At 43.1% G+C, this 18,005-nt stretch overlaps 1 protein-coding gene across 7 annotated transcripts in view; it reads left to right on the forward strand.

Annotated features, from left to right (window-relative positions):
* The window catches only part of MAP3K20 (mitogen-activated protein kinase kinase kinase 20), a 96,678-nt gene that overhangs the window by 72,211 nt on the left and 6,462 nt on the right, over positions 1–18,005 (forward strand). For 4 of the 7 annotated variants that reach the window (XR_011698430.1, XR_011698432.1, XR_011698433.1 and 1 more), the window contains exons 17-21: positions 10,059–10,175; positions 11,644–11,718; positions 12,759–12,909; positions 15,127–15,592; positions 17,690–17,813. Coding sequence is in view for 3 of the 7 variants with exons in the window: in XM_071562350.1 (XP_071418451.1) it covers positions 10,059–10,175; positions 11,644–11,718; positions 12,759–12,909; positions 15,127–15,800 (1,017 nt within the window). In the remaining 4 variants the exon portion in view is untranslated. Of the gene's footprint in view, positions 1–10,058; positions 10,176–11,643; positions 11,719–12,758; positions 12,910–15,126; positions 16,089–17,689; positions 17,814–18,005 lie in introns of those variants that run through there. The other 3 variants (XM_071562350.1, XM_071562349.1, XM_071562348.1) reach the window with 1 other exon arrangement.

The following is an 18,005-nucleotide window of genomic DNA, read 5'->3' on the forward strand; positions in this document are numbered from 1 at the left end:
CTTGCAGAGAAAGCATTTAGGTTTGAACTTAGTAGGAACTTGTACTCATACGGAAATCATTTCATCAATTTGAAAAACCTTTTTGTCTGGAGATTTCCTTTTTTATTTTATTTTTCTTTTATCCTAAGTACTTTTTTTCCCTATAAAAACCTTCTATATCGCTATGTGAAGTATTTAGATTGTCTCAGTGTACTTGAATGCATGTTGCTTGTGCTGCTGTACAGGTGCTTTTTTGTAGGTGTGCATTTTTGTCTCCCGTGTGCAACTAACTCTTCAAATAACTAAATGTCCATGAAATAGCTCATATCTCCCTTCCATTTCCAGTATGGGCTGTGAGCCACAGTGTGGGGAGATGAGCAACCACCCCAGGAAAGAGCAGGAGAAGGAGTGAATAGACCTCTGAGCACTGGAGACAAATTCATGTTGTACTAACACTAAGTCTGAGGATGAGTAGATGTTTTAGCCACAATAGCAAAATTTGCAAATGAGCGTGCCAAAGTCTGTGAGAGGACAGAGTTAGTTCAATGGGCCTATGCAGTGCTGACATAACTTCTGCAGGTTTCTGATAACTTTTTTTTCTGATAACTTCCCTGTGAGCTCCTAATTGGTTCTACTTGCTCTGTGTGCTGTTGGGCCCCTTTCTAAGGAAGCCATTCCCTCTGAAGCCATAGTTGCATACCAGGCATGCCTTCCCTGTCAGCTGCCCTGCTGCAGAACCCTGTGTGCTTAGTGATGCCATTCCAGGGAATGTGCTATTTGTCACCTGAATTTTTCTGGGCTGGAAGCATCTAACTGAGATCTGCACATTAGTTTGTACCTGTCTTTAAAGATGTTGTAGCAGAGCCAATTTTAAAAAGTGGACTGGAGGAAGTAGATTGTCTGAGCTTTTGGGCAGGATGCTAGGGCCAACGTGATCAAGTAATTTGCATTAAACAAAGCACTAACAAAGATTGGTGTGGTACACACAATACAGAAAATTTGACTAGCCTGCTTCTTTGAAAACCCCTGGATACAATCTTCTAGCTCCCCTAGAGGCTGCTCTGAGACAGCTACTGCTGCCACCCAGATTTCTTCCAAAATGAGCTGGAGATAAAGAGTAAACCAGGATTGAGGGATTTAAACTTTTACTGTCCTGTTTTTATAAAAGAGTGGTGCCTGTTCTGGTAAAACTGGGTCAGCAGAAGCACTTGGGATCATACCCTCCACCATCTTTATAGCTAAAACGCTGGCCTACATCAGTTTAAAAATAAATTTCTCAGAGGACCTTTATCCTAATCAGTCCCTATAGCTGGCTGCCTAGCTAAAAAGCATTTCTCCTGGTTTAGCCATGAGGGAAAAGAGGCAATAAGCTCAAATGTGGGTTATGCATTGAGGTTCTGTGTTCCCTGGGTGATGTGTGGGTTCCTAGACCTGTGCACATCAAGGGAGGTTATTGGGCTCAGCTGGGAGGTGGTGAAGCACAGCAGGAAGGGCTCTGTACAGGGGAACAGGTCATGCTGGGAGGTTTTACCCCAGTCGGGCTCTGTGCTGGTCTCCTGGGCTGAGTTCCCATTAGTTACTGCAGTTGCACCTGGAAGCAAGCCCATCCATGCCATCAGAGGTGGCTCTGCCGAAGCATGGGACAGGATGGATGTGTGAGACAGAAGCCCTGCCTCTACTGATACAGACTAAAGCCCTGGCATGGGTGCAGCTTTGGCATGCAGCATGACATACTGCAATACCACTGGAACAAAAACGATTTCAGCGGTGCTGGTTAATTCAGATGTGTTTGGCTGGTCAGAGCACAGCACCATCTCCAGTGTGAAGGTGGTTCCTCAAGCACAGATGGCCCCTCCCTGGCACTGCACTATGCCCCATTAGCACAGCCAGTGCATCTTCTTCATAAGCAGGCAGAAACGTAAGGGCCTTGGGAAAGGCAGTGCCTTTTACTGAGGGTCCTGGTGGAAATGCTTCAGGACAGCATTTCAATGTTCTGCTTTGTCTGTATACTGAATGAAACACTGACTTTCCAGTACACATCTTTACCAGCCTCATATTTGTTATCTAATTTAAACTGCATCTTGTAGTGGGATTATGTGGTTTCCACCAGCTGACAGATGCAGTCATTTCATTACAGTTTCCTTCCCTTTTTAGCTGCATCTTTGGAAGAGATAAAAGCTCAGTTGACCTTTGTGCTCTCCAAATGCATCAGGAGTGAGCATTGCAAAACTAACCTGGTTTTTAGAGGTTTCTTTTCCAACTCTTGTAGTTTAAGTGGTTACTTCCATTCACTGCCTTTTAATGACCTTTCTGTACACAATTCCAGCTGAGCTAAAAGGTGATAGATTTAAACATTTTATTTTTTTCCCACAAATTAAAAAAAAAAGCAGAGAACCACCAATTAACTTCAGGATGGAGGGTAAAACAACAAGCCCTGGCAATTGCGGCTTGAACTGATTTGCAGAACTGCAGAGAGAATTTTCAATGGCTTTCTCGTCCTAGGTGGCTCATTAAAATTTCCCAATCAGGGAAAGGTGTCTGAGCTGTGTTGGCTCTGCACTGAGGAATCACCCAACCTCTTGAGAAGAATGACTTACAGTCCTTTTGCCTTCTATTGATGCATTCTTTAGTTTTGGTCATCAAAAGGGCAGATTTCACCATGCCATTGAATGTTCTCATTTTTTACCCAGTATGGCACAATTTGACTTATATCCAAACACAAAGCCTTGAAGTTGGCTCAGCATTTCACCTTATTTTCCCCCAGTTACCTCTCCCTCTATTTGACAAGGTAAGAAGCAGAGCCTCTTCAAAACTGTCTGCTGACTGTGTGAACTATTTTCTAGCCTTGAATATCCAAACTAGGATATATTTTAATGCTATTATTTAAATGCATAGTGCAGAAGTGAATATACTATTAAAGCTACTTCAGAGAGACATTGTGACCAGCTCTTCATGTGGAGAAGACCAGGCTGGCAAAATGCTGGCAGTACCAGAAAAAGCAGTACTGAAATAGTTGTAACTGGAATACACTTCCACAAGTGCTTGAGACCATTTCTGCTGCTTCTTCTCCTCCACCCTCTCACTATATCAACAGTCATAGATCCTTTCTTTGCATTCTTAAAAATAAAGCAAGGGCCAAGATCTAAAATTTAAAATTCTACTTTTGCAGGTTTTTTGCCACATATTTTTCCCATGCTTTGTAGGTATTTTAACGCACTTCAGTAAGTAAAGTTGACAGAGGAAATGATTTTATCTGACCCTTCCTTTGCAAGATAATTGCTAATGTGAGGTTATTTAACCTTATCTCAAAACCTCATCTTCTAAATCCTCTCTTTTCCATTGCATCTCAAAGCACAATGCTTTCACTACTAAAGACTAATAGTTAATGCAAGAATCAGAGTAGCTGTGCTTGTGTGCCATTTTCATAGATTTGCTCCTGTTCTAACAACTAATCAGCAAAGGGGTAAATGCTTTGTGAAGGGACACAAAAAATTACCTATGCTGTAAAATAAAACCACAGTCACATTTAAAATATTGCCAGCACCATTAAGAACTGATTAATATGGTCTGCCAAGAAGATGTGTCAGTGCAGGTGATCTGACTTCGTATTTTCATTCAGAGAAGCTTTTCCGGACATGTATTGTTTTTGCATGAGGTGGAGCCAGTATAACTTTATCATCTTCACTGGGATTGCTCCAGCTGTAGCATCCATGTGTAACTGAGGTCAAACTCAAGCCAACACCCTTAAAAATCCTTGTGCAGGCAGCACTAGACCAGAGATTCCCATTAGAAATTATTCCATAGCTCTGTAGAGCCATATAGACTTTCCAGCTAGGTGAATTGCTCAGTCGACTTTCTAGACTTTTTAATGTCAAGGTTTGTTTATAACTTGACCACTAAATTAACTTGCTGCCTTCCACACATTATCTCTTGCATGCAGCCTTGGCAGATATGTCTGCAGAAGCACAGAGAGGTTCCCAGTGGTTTGTAGGCTTGGCACATGCTCTCTGGACAAAAGCCTGGAAGGGTAGCCTTTGTTCCCAGCATGCACAGGATACATCCAGCAGCCCTGCTGTGCCTTTCCTGAGCTCTTCTGCACCCTTGTCCCCTGCAGCTCCAGTGTGTGACAGTAGCCGTCACATGCTGTTCCGCCATCAGTGGGGATGTGGTGTCCGCATGTCTCCAGTGCATTGTCTCCATGAGTGGTCCACGGGAAATGCCACTGGAGGACAGGGACAGTGCAGGAGGACACCCATGCAGCCCTCAGGGAAGGGACTCACATTTTTTGTGCTTCCACCTTTACAGTCCTACTGGCACAAGCAGGCTGCTCCTGTGGATGATGCCTGTGACTGCAACAACCCGTTTGCTTCTGCTCACAGGTCAAGAGCAGCTCTTGGTAAATGCTGTGGCATTGCAGGGCTCTCATCACGCCTGCTGCAAGCCCCTGTTCTCAGGCCACCACCACCCAGCATGCAGAGGTGTCTGGTATTTACCATTACGTCCCACTCCATTGTGGCACAGAGCTCCACAGTGCTGGATGTTAAAGAAAGGTGCTGTCAGGCAAAAGATATTTTTGGTACTGCTGGTTGGTCTGTGTAGGTGTTAAAAAGGCCTTGTGCTTCTCCAGGCGAAGCTCCAGCCAGTCAGTGCCTGTTGCCTTGCAGAGGAGTAAGGGCTCCAGCTCGAAGGAAGCACCCAGGCAAGTGATAACATAAATATATCTTTTGCTTGCTTTGTTTCTGTACATTCTAAGAGACCATCTCTCTCGCAAGGCCTCCCCTCCGCTCCTCTTTTTTTCTGCCTGCACAGCTGAAACAAAACCGGCGGTGGAGCCACCTTCTCTTGCTGGAGCCTGGCTGGCAGCAGCCTGCCCTGACCTGAGACACCAGCCATTGTTAAGGGTATAACACATTTACATATTTTGCAATAAAACATCAGTTATTTGCATTACTGTGTCAAGTTTTATTTGATTCTTTCACCTAAAAATGACTCATTTTCCTTTCTTGTATTTTAAAAACCAACTACTCTAAGCTTGTTTGAGAATAATCAAAAATTGCCCATTTAGCTAGAAGTCATTTTCTTTTCAAAAGGCAAATGTTATTTAATCTTTCAGCTGTTCATTGTGCCATCATAAATACTTTCTTTTCAGCACAGTTGTGGGGACTGAAATGAGCCCACTAATTGCCTCCCATTTCGACTGACATGTGGTGGTTTAGTGGAAAGAGAACACAGCAGGGAGAAGGAAATAGGAGGCTGAGAAAATGAGAGCTAATTATTTTCACTGCCTCATGTCAGGCTCTGTGTCAGCCTTGTTTTTACAAACTGGAAGGTTTAGCACTAAATAAAACAAACTGGCGTCATGTTTTTATATACTGGCAGTGTCATGGAAGCAGCTGCACATCTCAAAGACAATATAATGCCTGCATTCGCATGGACACCATCTGACAGCCACTGTGAGCCACTGCTAATGAGGATATCACAGTGGTGCCAAGTGAAAGGTGCTGAATTATGTATGATTCTTCATCAGTGCAGCAATAGTCCTGTACATCATTATGAGACATTGTTTTGCTGAAGAGATTAAAACATTCTTAGTTCCAGACCCTGCAACCTATACATGCTACAAGAGGTTATTAATGGAATTTTTAGGGAGAGTTTCTTGTGGATTTCTTTTTGGTTAAAAATATCTCATGGGACAAAGCTGTGGTGGGTCATGACACTATATATATAAAGAAGAGAAGCAAATTAACCATAATTGTGTTATCTTTCTTTAAATCCAGTATAATAAAATATAGTGTAGCAGGGTGATACATAATGATAAATAACCCAAGTGCTGTCACTAGATGTTAAACTCTAATGCCTTTAAAACAGCAGGTTTCAGCAGCTGAGATAGATAATAGCTAAGAACGTAAAAGAGCTTCTGGGGACCTAAATCATCAACATTAGTGTCAGCATGACCAACTTTTTTTTCATATTTGTTTCATCTTGCACTACATCTTACTTTTCTTCTAATATCCAGTTACCTGCTACAATGCTCTTTCCATTTTTCTTTCAGTCTTTAAAAAAAACAAAAAAAGTTTATTGCAACCACTGATTTTAAAATGAATCCTGGATTTGGACCTCCTTGAAAAATGAAGTGCCTGCCCAGCAAGGGTTTTAAGCTGTTGTTGCAGGACACATGTTTGTTGTTTAGAGTCTGTGCCTGATCTTTCTCATTTCCCTTTCAGGTTTTTTTGCAGACATTAATGCATATGGGGTTAAAAGAGTATTGCCAGCACAGTAAGCTGGAGACTTAAGTTTTAAAGTGTTCTTATTTTCTCTTTCAAAGCAGGAGAAGCAGCTCAAGTACATCTGTGTTTTGCTTTGCTTTTCTACAGTCATTTTCAGAAGCTGCTGATTTATTGACCTTGTCAAAGCGTTATTTGAAAACGTTTTGACACAAAGTTTTGCTGGTTGTGTCTCAATCTAAAATGTTTTTTTATAAACAAAAGCTGAAATTCTTTATTTAAATCAAAATCAAGCAGGTAAATATTGGGAGGTATTTTAATGTTTGAATGATAAGATGTCCAGGAAAGTCTCTTTGAAGGACTCATGTAAGCATATTTTTCAAACAGACCCTTTCCATTTCCAAAATTATTTTTCCACATATATCTGGCACTAAATGTAGTCTCAATCCAAGAAGACTTACAGCTATAATTCATCAAAGAATTGAAATTCATATACTTGGTTATTCTAGCCAGATTTTTGCTTAAGTGGATGAGCCTCTCTCTCCTATTACAAGAACCTAGAACTCCACTGGAAAACAGAGAAATATGTCCCTTTATTTCTGCAGCACGCAAATCTTACATTATTTACTGTATGGTTGAACAAAAATGTAAACATGGATTTTAAAACAAGTAGCCTCCTACTTACCTTAAATATTTCCCAAGTGCCTTGATTGTAAAGTCACCTATCTGCTGTCTTTCCTAGTTGCTTTTCCTTCCTTCCTTCCTTCCTTCCTTCCTTCCTTCCTTCCTTCCTTCCTTCCTTCCTTCCTTCCTTCCTTCCTTCCTTCCTTCCTTCCTTCCTTCCTTCCTTCCTTCCTTCCTTCCTTCCTTCCTTCCTTCCTTCCTTCCTTCCTTCCTTCCTTCCTTCCTTCCTTCCTTCCTTCCTTCCTTCCTTCCTTCCTTCCTTCCTTCCTTCCTTCCTTCCTTCCTTCCTTCCTTCCTTCCTTCCTTCCTTCCTTCCTTCCTTCCTTCCTTCCTTCCTTCCTTCCTCCCTCCCTCCCTCCCTCCCTTCCTTCCTCCCTTCCTCCCTCCCTTCCTCCCTCCCTTCCTTCCTTCCTTCCTTCCTTCCTTCCTTCCTTCCTTCCTTCCTTCCTTCCTTCCTTCCTTCCTTCCTTCCTTCCTTCCTTCCTTCCTTCCTTCCTTCCTTCCTTCCTTCCTTCCTTCCTTCCTTCCTTCCTCTCTTTCTTTCTGCCTGCCTTCCTGTCTGCCTTTTTCTTTCTTTCCATCTGTCTTTCTTTCTTCCCTCTCTCTCTTTCTTCCTCTTCCTCTCTTTTGTGGTGATGATTTTATAATGATGACACAGAATGAAAACATTTCCACATAAAACAAGACATGTATTTTTGAGTCACCAGAGAGAGTATGCCTAGTGTGGTAACTTGCCCTTTTGGTAACCGTGCAGTGTGGCTGGAGAGGGCTCCAGGGATACCAAAGGTTTGAGTCCTGGATTTGAAGGACAGGAGAGTGTATGCATTTCTCTGAAGATTCAGGTCTGGGGAAGGCAGTGTTTGTGCAGGGTTCGTGCATCCATGGCTATGTGGGGCAGCCTGATTTGTTAGCACATGGAGAGTGCTCCTGTCTGGGCAGCAGATCCGGCAAGGGGCTGGGCACTGGCAGATGCCCACCTGGCTATACACAGCTTTTCAGCTTTTCCTTTACAGATGGTTGGTTGATTTATTTTGTTTATTAAAAGGAGGTCATGTTTGCCAGATCTAATCTGTAGGGAAATATAACAGCACAAAATCCTGAGTCATGAGGAGCCCTGGCACAAGGTGCAGCTCTGGTTCTCAGGGCCTCGGCACTGGTATTATGGCAGGAGATGTGCTGAACTAACTGGAGGATATGACTTTATGTCACTAATCTTTTCTTTCCTTGGCTCAGGTATTTTTGTAAAACTTAGAAATGTCATCAAGCATCCGGTTGCTAACCTCAGGTTCAATTTGCAATAGCACAAATGTGAGAAGTCCTGCAAAGAATCTTGCAACGGGAACAGTGTGGGCTGGGAAAGGAGCACAGTTCCAGGGATGAGGAGGAGTCAGAGACAACTCTCTTGGCTGTTGGTGTTCAGTTACGTAGGACATGCTGTCCTCAGCTCATGTCAGGGCCAGTGTGTTATGCTGTGCCTACCTGGGACAAGATAGGCATTCACCTGGCTTATCTCACAAACCCAAAAAAGGAGGACAAAAAAGAAATGTGCAAAGAGATACAGTCTGTGATTAGGAAATGAAGACACAGGGCAATGTTGGTGCCTTGTCAGGTTGCACAGAAGGTCAATAGCAGAACTGAAAATGGAGCTTGGTGCCTCTGAGTCTTTGTCTGGTGCCCTGACTGCTGAACTGCAGTTCCTCTCACTCAAACTCTCACCAGGGCAACATAAAAACCAACTCACACATCCAATCTGCTCATAAAATGTGGAAGCTTTCAAATGGGATGGATGGACACGCAGGGCCAAATGCTGTCATAAACATAGTTTCCTGTTGCAGTTTGGAAATGTTTATCATTCTGTTTTCTTTTGTCTTGATATTGCCAATTCAATGTGTGATTGAAAGCTTTGAGACTTCTGAGGGCTGAGCTCCTAAGTTACTTTTATGAGAAATCCATGTGTGAATGGATCCTTTTTAGGCTGCTGTACATTTGTGTGTGCAAATAATTGCTTACCCAACCCCATGTCCTAAGCAGCCCTCTGTGTTCCCATTGAAAGTTTTTGCATTTTCTGAGCAGAACTGAAGTGAAGAGTGCCTCCAGCAAGTTCTGCCAGACACAAACCCTCCTAAATCCCTGGCATATCTGGAGGAGGTCTTGTCACTGTGAAGGGAAGATTCCCTGCTTCCTATACAAAGATGGAGACACACTGCTTCACTGTAGCCCTGCTGAGGACTGAGTTTTGGAGGAGCTCAGTGCACCAGACAGCGAAGCACCAGCCAGGCACAGAAGCAAATGTTGGCACCATGGACAGACAGTCTCTGGTTCCCAGTGGGAACTTCCCTGGCTACAGACACAAACCCTGGCTCCAGCACTTAGCCCATGCAGGATGTCCTGTGGGATGCTGCCAAAGCTGGCACCTTTTGCAGGCTCACACTTGTCCAAAGTGTTGGATTTGGCCCCCTGTTCAGCTCAGGGAATTATTTAAGGATACCTTTAATTGCTTTGGTTTATTAGACTCACTGTGATTATTTTCTAAGCTAAGCTTACTTACAATTAATAGTGCAATTGGAGGTGAGCAGAGGATGAGGATGGTCAGTACCTCACTGGGCACTCAGTACTTGAAATAACTGAGCTGTAATAACAAGCTCATCCTCTTGACCGTTACTTGAGCAATTGTCTTGAAGGTGTTTCAACAGACTCTCTGGCCTTTTGTTCCTGGGTTCACCAGGGCAATGTCCTTGGGGCTGACTTCTTGCACTGACTGTGATCCCTAAGTGACAGCTCCCCCCACTGCCCTGCCCCTCTGCTGCCCTGTGGGTGTGCAGAGCTCCCAAGCCTGCCCCAACAGGCTGGCTGGACAGGGGAGGCCCTTTGCGGGATCCACACCTCTGAAGACATCCAGACATGTCAGCATGACAGCTGCCTCTCAGGGAGAGCTGAGAGAAGGGTGAACAAGACAACAGAAGGTTTTCATATCAACACTTGTACTGGAAGTATGTGTATGTGTATGTCCCTTAACTTTCTTGGTGGGTTACTTTTTCCACTCATACATTGAGGATTAGGTTTGGAGTTGTTTTGGCTTTCAGTTTTGTTTCATTTTGGGTTTTGTTGTTTCGGTTTTTTTTTCTATTTGTACTCTAACAATCCAGCATTCTTTTTTTTTATTATTCATAGGATTGTAAATGGAAAATGTACATGGAGATGGACGGGGATGAAATTGCAATAACCTACATAAAAGATGTGACATTCAACACTAACCTACCTGATGTAGAGATTTTAAAGATGACAAAGGTATTTATGGCCTTAAAGCTTTCATGAATTCACAGATCTCAAACAAAGACATTAAAATACCACAGCAGTCGACTTTTGTGCTTGCAGAAACTCAGTCTCTTGACAGCTTTTAAATAAAATGCACATTTTAAACAGATTTGTATCATAATAGCAGTTAGGTATTTTGGTTCTCCTTTAGGCTGACAGTAATGTTAACAATAGAAAAATAAGAGAAGGAACTAATTTATATTTTCTTGTTTTAATTTTGTGTTATATCCTTTGAATTTTATTATCCCTTTCAAAGAAAAGAATGATCAAAAATATTTTTTTTCAAGAGAAAAAATGGATTTAAATTTTCCAGAAACTTCATGTGATTTGTCTGGGATTTTTGTGGTTTTTGCTCTTTCTTCCTCTCTCTCTCTCTCTTTTTTTTTAACATGCTTTTAGAACTTTTACATTTGTCTAAAACTCTGTCTTTCATGTAACAGTAGATTGCAAAGACTGCAACCCATTGCAGACAGTACAGCATTTCACCTTATGTCAGAACCTGTCTGTAAATATTTACCAGCAAGCACTTAGATTGCTTTTCCTTAAGCAATAGAAGTTTTATTAATGCAAAAGGCATTGTTAGCTTTTATTTTAATTTTTTGTTTTTATTAATATGCTCCACTTGGTAATAGCTAGCAAAATAAATTTCTAATTGAAAAAAATATTCAACTTGATTACCAATTGTGCTGCTCTAATGTGCACCAATAAAAACACCCAAACTCTTGAATGCATTTACCTGTGAATTTTTGGGGTAAAATTGGGAGAGAACCTTCGGCTATTTTTTTCTAAAGGAATAAATGAAAAGTGGATTGTTAAGAGTCAGAATTTTAAGGAAAATGTGGTGTAGGTATATTTTCCCAAAGGGATTATAATATTTAATTCATGCTAATACTATTTTATAGTTCATGATTTCTGGAACAACACTTGTGATTTTTTTATTATTATGATTGTTGTTGTTACTGGTTTTCTGTTTAATTTTAATCTTGAATATTTCAATTTTTCCTTAAAGGCTTATAGTCAAATAAACTAACAACTAGATACAGTAGCATTAACTTTTCACATACTTCAACAGTTTTAATTTTGTTAAGGAATATCTCTGAGAATCTCTAGATATTTCTTCTTGCTGGCCTTTGTAAATCTAGCAGAAAAAAACTGTAAATGCACAAAATTGAAAAAATGTTTATTCCCCAATGGAAACATTCCATGTTTCTTACCTACTGCCTATTAGGTATAGAAATCTCTTCTCAGCTTCCTCTTGTAGACAAGGAAGTGAATATTTCCAAAATATATTGCTTTGTCTCTTAAAATTTTAAGAAAAGTATTGATGTTAACAATTTGAGAATGGATGTAAAGAGGCAGATGTTGGAAATATTTTGGGATGTTTCAGAAACAAGTCAGGAGATGAAGAGCACTTTCTAAAACTCCCACCATGTTTTTTCAGCCACCATTTGTAATGGAGAAGTGGATTGTGGGGATAGAAGAACACCAGTCTGTAGAATGTGTTGTTACGTATGAGGTAAGCTCTAAGAAACAAATCAAATTGTTGATCGAAGATAAAACCTTCACAGGAGGTGTAGAAATAGCTTCCTCTGGCTTTGTTATATCTTGTAATCAAATCTCAGCAGCCTGCAACTAATTGTCAAATCCAAAGTTCAGAGCAAAAGCTGAATGAAGTTTACAGAGACAATGGCCTCAGACTGCTGCCTGGGAGGGCTCTGTTTGTCAAGGACTAAAGCTCCTTTTACTTGAAGGTTAATGGTCAGTGTTGTTTGCATTGCTTGAAGAGGCTGTTTTTTATCTTTTCAATGAAGTGCCAATTAGGAGAGCAGAGAAGCAAAAGGAGAAGAAAGAACACGAGAAATCAAGAGTAAACTAAGATAAAATAAAACCCAGGATACAGTTTGATATGGTAGAAACTAGCCATTGTTAAAAGGGTTTGCAGTTATTTACAATGAGGTTTTCATAAAGACCAGTGCCATGTGTCAAAAGGAGGCTAGTAATTGAGATTCCAGCTCTGTCCTGAACAAGGATTCAGGCAGTGATGGAGAAACAGGGAAATCTTGGACCTTCCTTGCTTGCCTCAGAAGTAAAGAACAGTAGTTTTCTTTCAGCCTGAACTGTCTCATGAGTCACATGTCTTTAACAGCAAACTGGAGAGTTTAGTACTCCAGAAAAGTTGTGTTGGGAGTCCCTCTGCAAAAATACCTGCTTGGTCCTACCTCTTTTAGCAGACAGAAGTGCACGTTTGATGCTCACAGCAATAGAACTAGTAAAATGTACTTTTGCATTTGTAGAGGAAGGCCTTCAGATCTTTCCACCACATGGCACAAGAACTGAAACAGTTATTCTCTACCACATTTTTAGCATATTCTCAAAGTATCAGCTGAAATTATCTATAGTCTAAAAATACTTGAGAACTGGTTAGTGGTTTTACAAAATATATTCTATATTGAAAACACTGCTGCCACCCAGGCACTAGTGGAATTTCCTTCACAGGAGACCTTAGTGTGTTGTGTGTTGTAATGTCCTCATGTATGTTGTGCCCTTCTTGAGCAGAGTGATGTTAGAGCTCCCAAAATGACCAGGCACATCCAAGCTATCTGCTGGAGCAAGGTGAAAGCACAGGATGAGGTTCAGACAGTACAGCTCATGATACAGACCTCAGTCCCCAACTCAGAGGGGAATTCACGGAGCAGATCTGACTCAGGTAAGTCAATACATGCAAAGTTTATTACTGACATGAGCAGGGCATATATGAGGAGAACAGCAGAAAGTCAGTGTCAGTCTTCTGTTTGAACAACAGAGCATATCTTTCAGCATCAGCTGCCCCTTTGTCTGCTGTACTCACTTGCACCTGCACATCAACAGCAGCAGACATAGAGGTCAGGTCCTTCTGCTCCAACCCCCTGAATGCTTCACATTTTTCAGTAGTAAGCAGCCTTAAATTCTGATACTTTTTCAATGCTGTCATTGGGTCAGCTTTTGTTCAAACTTTTCATCCCCTCCAGTGTATTAGGTCATTGGGAGAGTTGTTTCTGCCTTGGTCCAGGCTTCTTCCCTTCTCTGGGATATGCATACACATCCACAGTAGTATGAGACCATGTGAGGGAGAAGGCCCCCAGGCCAAGAGAGGCAGTCCCACAGGGCACACTGGCACATTGCTGGGCAGCTGCTTCCTGGGCTGGCAACTACAGTTGTCTGTAGGGAGTAAGGACTAAACAACCTCAAGGGAGCCCCTTGTTCAGGACAGCATTGGCACTGGTCTCATGGGGCATGTGATGGCTGCCTGAGTGTTGATAACAAATGAAGACCCAAACTTGAATCCTGAGCCTGCTGTTTCCAGGTTTATGAGGTTCCTGGTTTACATCCACAGCCTTAGGAGGAGGGCATGGGGGAATGGCAGAGGAGATAGTGTCTAGCACGTACGTTTCACCTGGTAGGTTTCTTTTGAAACCATGACTTTCAAAGAGATTAAGAAGCAAGAAGGCAATTCCCATCTGTCTTTCTGTGAAAGAAGGTTCATCTCAGTGCAGGTGGAGCTGTCTGCAGTGTAGGTGTCACACTCACTCTATGACACGAAAGACAGTTTCCTTTTGACATATTTGACATTAAGTTGAAGTGATTTAAATCTCTTTAGATTCAAACAAAGTCTGAGGAAAGGAGGAATGGAAGAGATCATCCATTACATTTTTAACAGAAGCAATCCTAATGGGGACCGGGCCACTACCCAGCTCCCACAAAACTCCCCACAGTCTATGCACCATTCTAGTGAGAGGCAGCAAGGGTTATGCTTTCCTGTTGGAATGATATTAGCAATATTAAAGGACAAATCATTCAAATGTCTCTAGAGCAAAATTATTTTAGCTGCTCCCCATGGGTTTTTGGCCAGAGCTGTGGCCTCAGATAAGAGAAATTCCTGGTCTCTGCTCTACCCACAAAGTAACAAACCAGGCAGCCCTTGCAGTTCAAATGGAACATTTACTACTACTGTATTTGCTAAAGGCTTTCATGGAAACCACAGGACTGACTTTCAAAATCACTTCAGTCTGATCTCTGAGAGCTACAACTTTTGTTACAACCCCAGGGCTGTCACAGTAGGTGAAGAGGGAACTGTAATACCCTGAGTTGTTCGCAGTTAAGCACTGTCTGAGCTATCCTGGCTGAAGCCTGCTGCCTCACTGGATTTTCCACATACAGAGTTGATTTTCTGCATCCATCATGAAGCTGGATGCAAAGTGGTTTGAATTCTGAATTTGTAGTAACAATAACAACTGAAGTAGCTCTGGTTGTTGTGGTGTGTAGCAGTTTGAAAAGAAATTGGAACCAGAGGAGATAAATCTGGCTGCTGCAACTGGGATTTGCATGGGGTCTGCACCACCTCCTCTCTGTGCTGGACTGCAAAGAGCATGACCATGCTGAATGAGAGAGATGTAGGTAGAAAGTGATGCTGCAGCAGTGCTGGTACCTTGGGGTGCCCACTCTGCACCTGCTCTGGAGGTCTCCAGGTTCTTTTGTAATGAAAGCTGTGAAGAAATCTCCTGAGGTTGCCAAGAGCATTACAGGACATGTTTAAACCCAGGCCGGGTTAAAAACACTGGGAGGCACTTGGGAGTGGAATCCAGCTGAACAGCTAAATGGATGGTTCAATAGGTGTCTTCTAGTCTAAGCTCCATAATCTGCACTGGCATGAGAAATATTTGTATCACTTGCTCTTTTAAAAGTCCAACATTATGTTCAACCATAACACTGAACATACGCAAACCTAGGACTATTTGCTGTAAGACTGGGAGGGAAAGGGTAGTGTGAGATATATTGAGGTTCTTCCAAGAGAAGCCCTGGTATCTAACCTCACACCTGTGGTAAACCTGAGGGTGGTTTTCCATCATTTTACAGAAAGCTGACTCTGTTTCCATTTCCCTGCCAGGCATTGACAGTCAGTGGATGCAGACACTGCGCATGCACCAGATAGAAAAGGCCATTTCTCTCCAGCATGGCCACCCCCACAGCCCAACCACAGTCACCCACTACCTGCCTTACCTTCGCAGCCAGGACTCCTATGCTGCTGCCGTCAGGAAGACACCTGCTCCCGTCAGTCACCAGTTCACGTCCATCAGTCACTCCAGGAACTCCTCTCCCATCTCACACAGTTTGATGAGAAACCTCTCAAATCTACATCTGAACTCGAAAGGCAGCAGCGCCTCCAGCACAGCCTCAGACACCCCTTCTGAGAGGGACAGATCTACTGGCAAAGGCAGAAACACGCCCCGCAGCGGTAATTCCCGCAGCTCTTCGGACGGGCGGCGCAGTGGGACCAGCTCCCCAGTGCCTCCCCGGCACTCGGGAAGACTCAGCAGGACTTCCTTGCCAGCGGTCCCTCCGCAGCTCCACAGGTACCCCCGTGCCCCTCCGCAGCCCCCATCCATCCCCGGCATGCCCCCACAAGGGGAGAGAGAGCCCAGGAGGGGCGAAGGGGAGAGCAGAGCCAGCGAGGGCGGGTGGATAAAGGTGCAGCACGCAAGGAAGCCCCACAGGCAGACTGCTGGCAAGCCGGGGAAGGAGAGGGCCAGGGGGAGCTGGCGGGGCCGGAGGACGTTCTGAGAGAGGAATTTGGCCCCTTATGAAACTGAATGTTCAAACTAGAGAAGAACCTGCTCTTATTTAATTTGCTGCACTGAAGCCAGTACCCATCTGGCCTGGGGCCTGCCAGTGGACAGAGGGAGATGCTGCCTCTCCTCCCGTCACTGTCAGCGCTGAGGTTTTCTCCTCTCCGTTTGGCTGCTCAAGTTCTCAGCTGTCTGGATATCCACTCATTTGCTTACTATTTCAATAATAAAATCAGTAAGGCACAGCCAAGTGTCACAATAAAAGGCTCTCCGTTTCATCCTTGGGGAAGGAGTTGTGCTCTTACCCTTCCCCTCACCTCACTTACACCTCCAGATGCAAAGTCCAGCTCTCAGCAGGGTCTTCTCACCCCCTGTCTAGTCTGCTTCTGCCAGGGCTATAGGGAAAAGGTAGTATTTTTATCAAACCAGCATAGTCTGAAAAAAGGAACACAGGGACATTTTTCTTCAAGTTCACTACAGTAGCTTCATTTCTTCACTTTCAGCTTGCCATCCTCTTTTAGGAATGTCTTACTCTGCTCCTGATTAAAAGCCCGAGTGCTAGCTACCCACCACCACTGTGCACACTCTGTCACATACACAGTTGTCATAAGCAGGAGTATCAAAAACTAGGCTTTATTCCTCTGGAAAAAAATAGCATAAGAAAAAGGTATTGCCTTTATCATAGTTACAACTAACCCCACTGAGGTCTATGAAAATGTTTATCCCTGGGCAGCTGTCATTTTTTAATTGAATTTTTAAATGTGGCCAGACTGTGTCACTTTTGTCTTTCAGTCTTCAGGTAGTAAAGACAAGGTCAGCAAAGTTTCTGATTAATGTGGTCTTTAGCTCTGCTGAGAACAAAGACACAGCTTAGACTCAGTTGGCGTCAGAAAGTTTCTTCATGGCCTTTTCACTCCACGTTGATTTCACACAATTAAAAAGGAGGAAAAAAAGTTTAGGTTTCACAAGATGCAAGAGAGAAAAAAAGGAAGAAACAGATAAAGGAAGCTGAACCCAAGGCAATGCGTGGTGCCCTCTGAAAGCCCAGAAACTCTCAATTAGAGATGCCTTTGAACAAGGTGCTACATACCATCTGTCCCAGGCGGTACTTGTGGGCACACAGTTGTGAGTGATGCTGGCAGAGCTGCTGGCACATCACCCACTCAGGGTGAGAAAGCTATCACCATAGCCCTGTCACTGAATGTTCAAAAGGACATGTCAATTCCCTGCTCCACACAGAGGTCACTCCTGAGGGTACCTGCAGCTCTTCTCCCTCTGATTGTCACCTGCCTCAGAGAGGGCTGAGCCCCGTGGTGAGTTTCCAATACCTACGTATGTGAACTGGGACTTACATTTCATGACTTCAGGACAGGGTCCACCAAAACCAAGGGAGCAGGACACAACTGATACCAGGTGTCAGGAATTGGATCTCTGTCATTCAAGTGCCTTTTCCTCTGACAACAATTAAGAGCAACAAAAATAGAAGCTTTACCCTTGAAGTGAATTTGGCTGCATGTGAAGCCCTGTGGTAACAAAGTTTGCCGCTTTCTTGTGGCTTCAAACTGGCTGAAAGCTAGTCAGTAACCCAGCTTCTGGCCCTAGTTTACTGAGCCTGAAAACTAATTTGGGGAGACCATGGGCAATCTAGCACTGGATATTGGTCAGTCACAATTTAGCAGGGGACTAGGATTTTGTCTAGGTTGGGGATCCTTCACGGACATTTCTTGCCATGACCGAAATGGGCTGGAGGATACCAACTAATAGTAACTGCACCTGAGAGTGAGAGTACTTGCTAGAAATGTTCATCTCAAAACTCACAGCTGGGCCTGCACAAGTCCTAAGAAAGAAATTGCAAGAGTTTGGAAGGGTACCTTTCTCTTCTAGGGTGATCAGGATGGTGATGTAGTTGTATGAGCCTGAGACACAGTGGACTGGTGGTGGCAGATCAAGATTCATCAGCTGCCTGTGGCTGTTTGTCAAGATATCCATCAGGATTCCTCTGTTGTTTGTAAGCAATTTCATGTCATGCCTAATTTTAATCTGCTAGGTACTGTTTGTCCACATCTGTTGTTTCACAGTGTTCATTAGCATTTAAAGAAGAAATGGGTGGTATTGATCATGCCTATTAAAATTAAACAATCATACATTAGTGACTGCTTAGAAATCCTTTTGCTGCACCAGCATTGCTGGTTAAAGCAAC

The sequence above is a fragment of the Pithys albifrons genome, chromosome 8, assembly GCF_047495875.1.
Source record: "Pithys albifrons albifrons isolate INPA30051 chromosome 8, PitAlb_v1, whole genome shotgun sequence".
NCBI classification, from domain to species: Eukaryota; Metazoa; Chordata; class Aves; order Passeriformes; family Thamnophilidae; genus Pithys; species Pithys albifrons.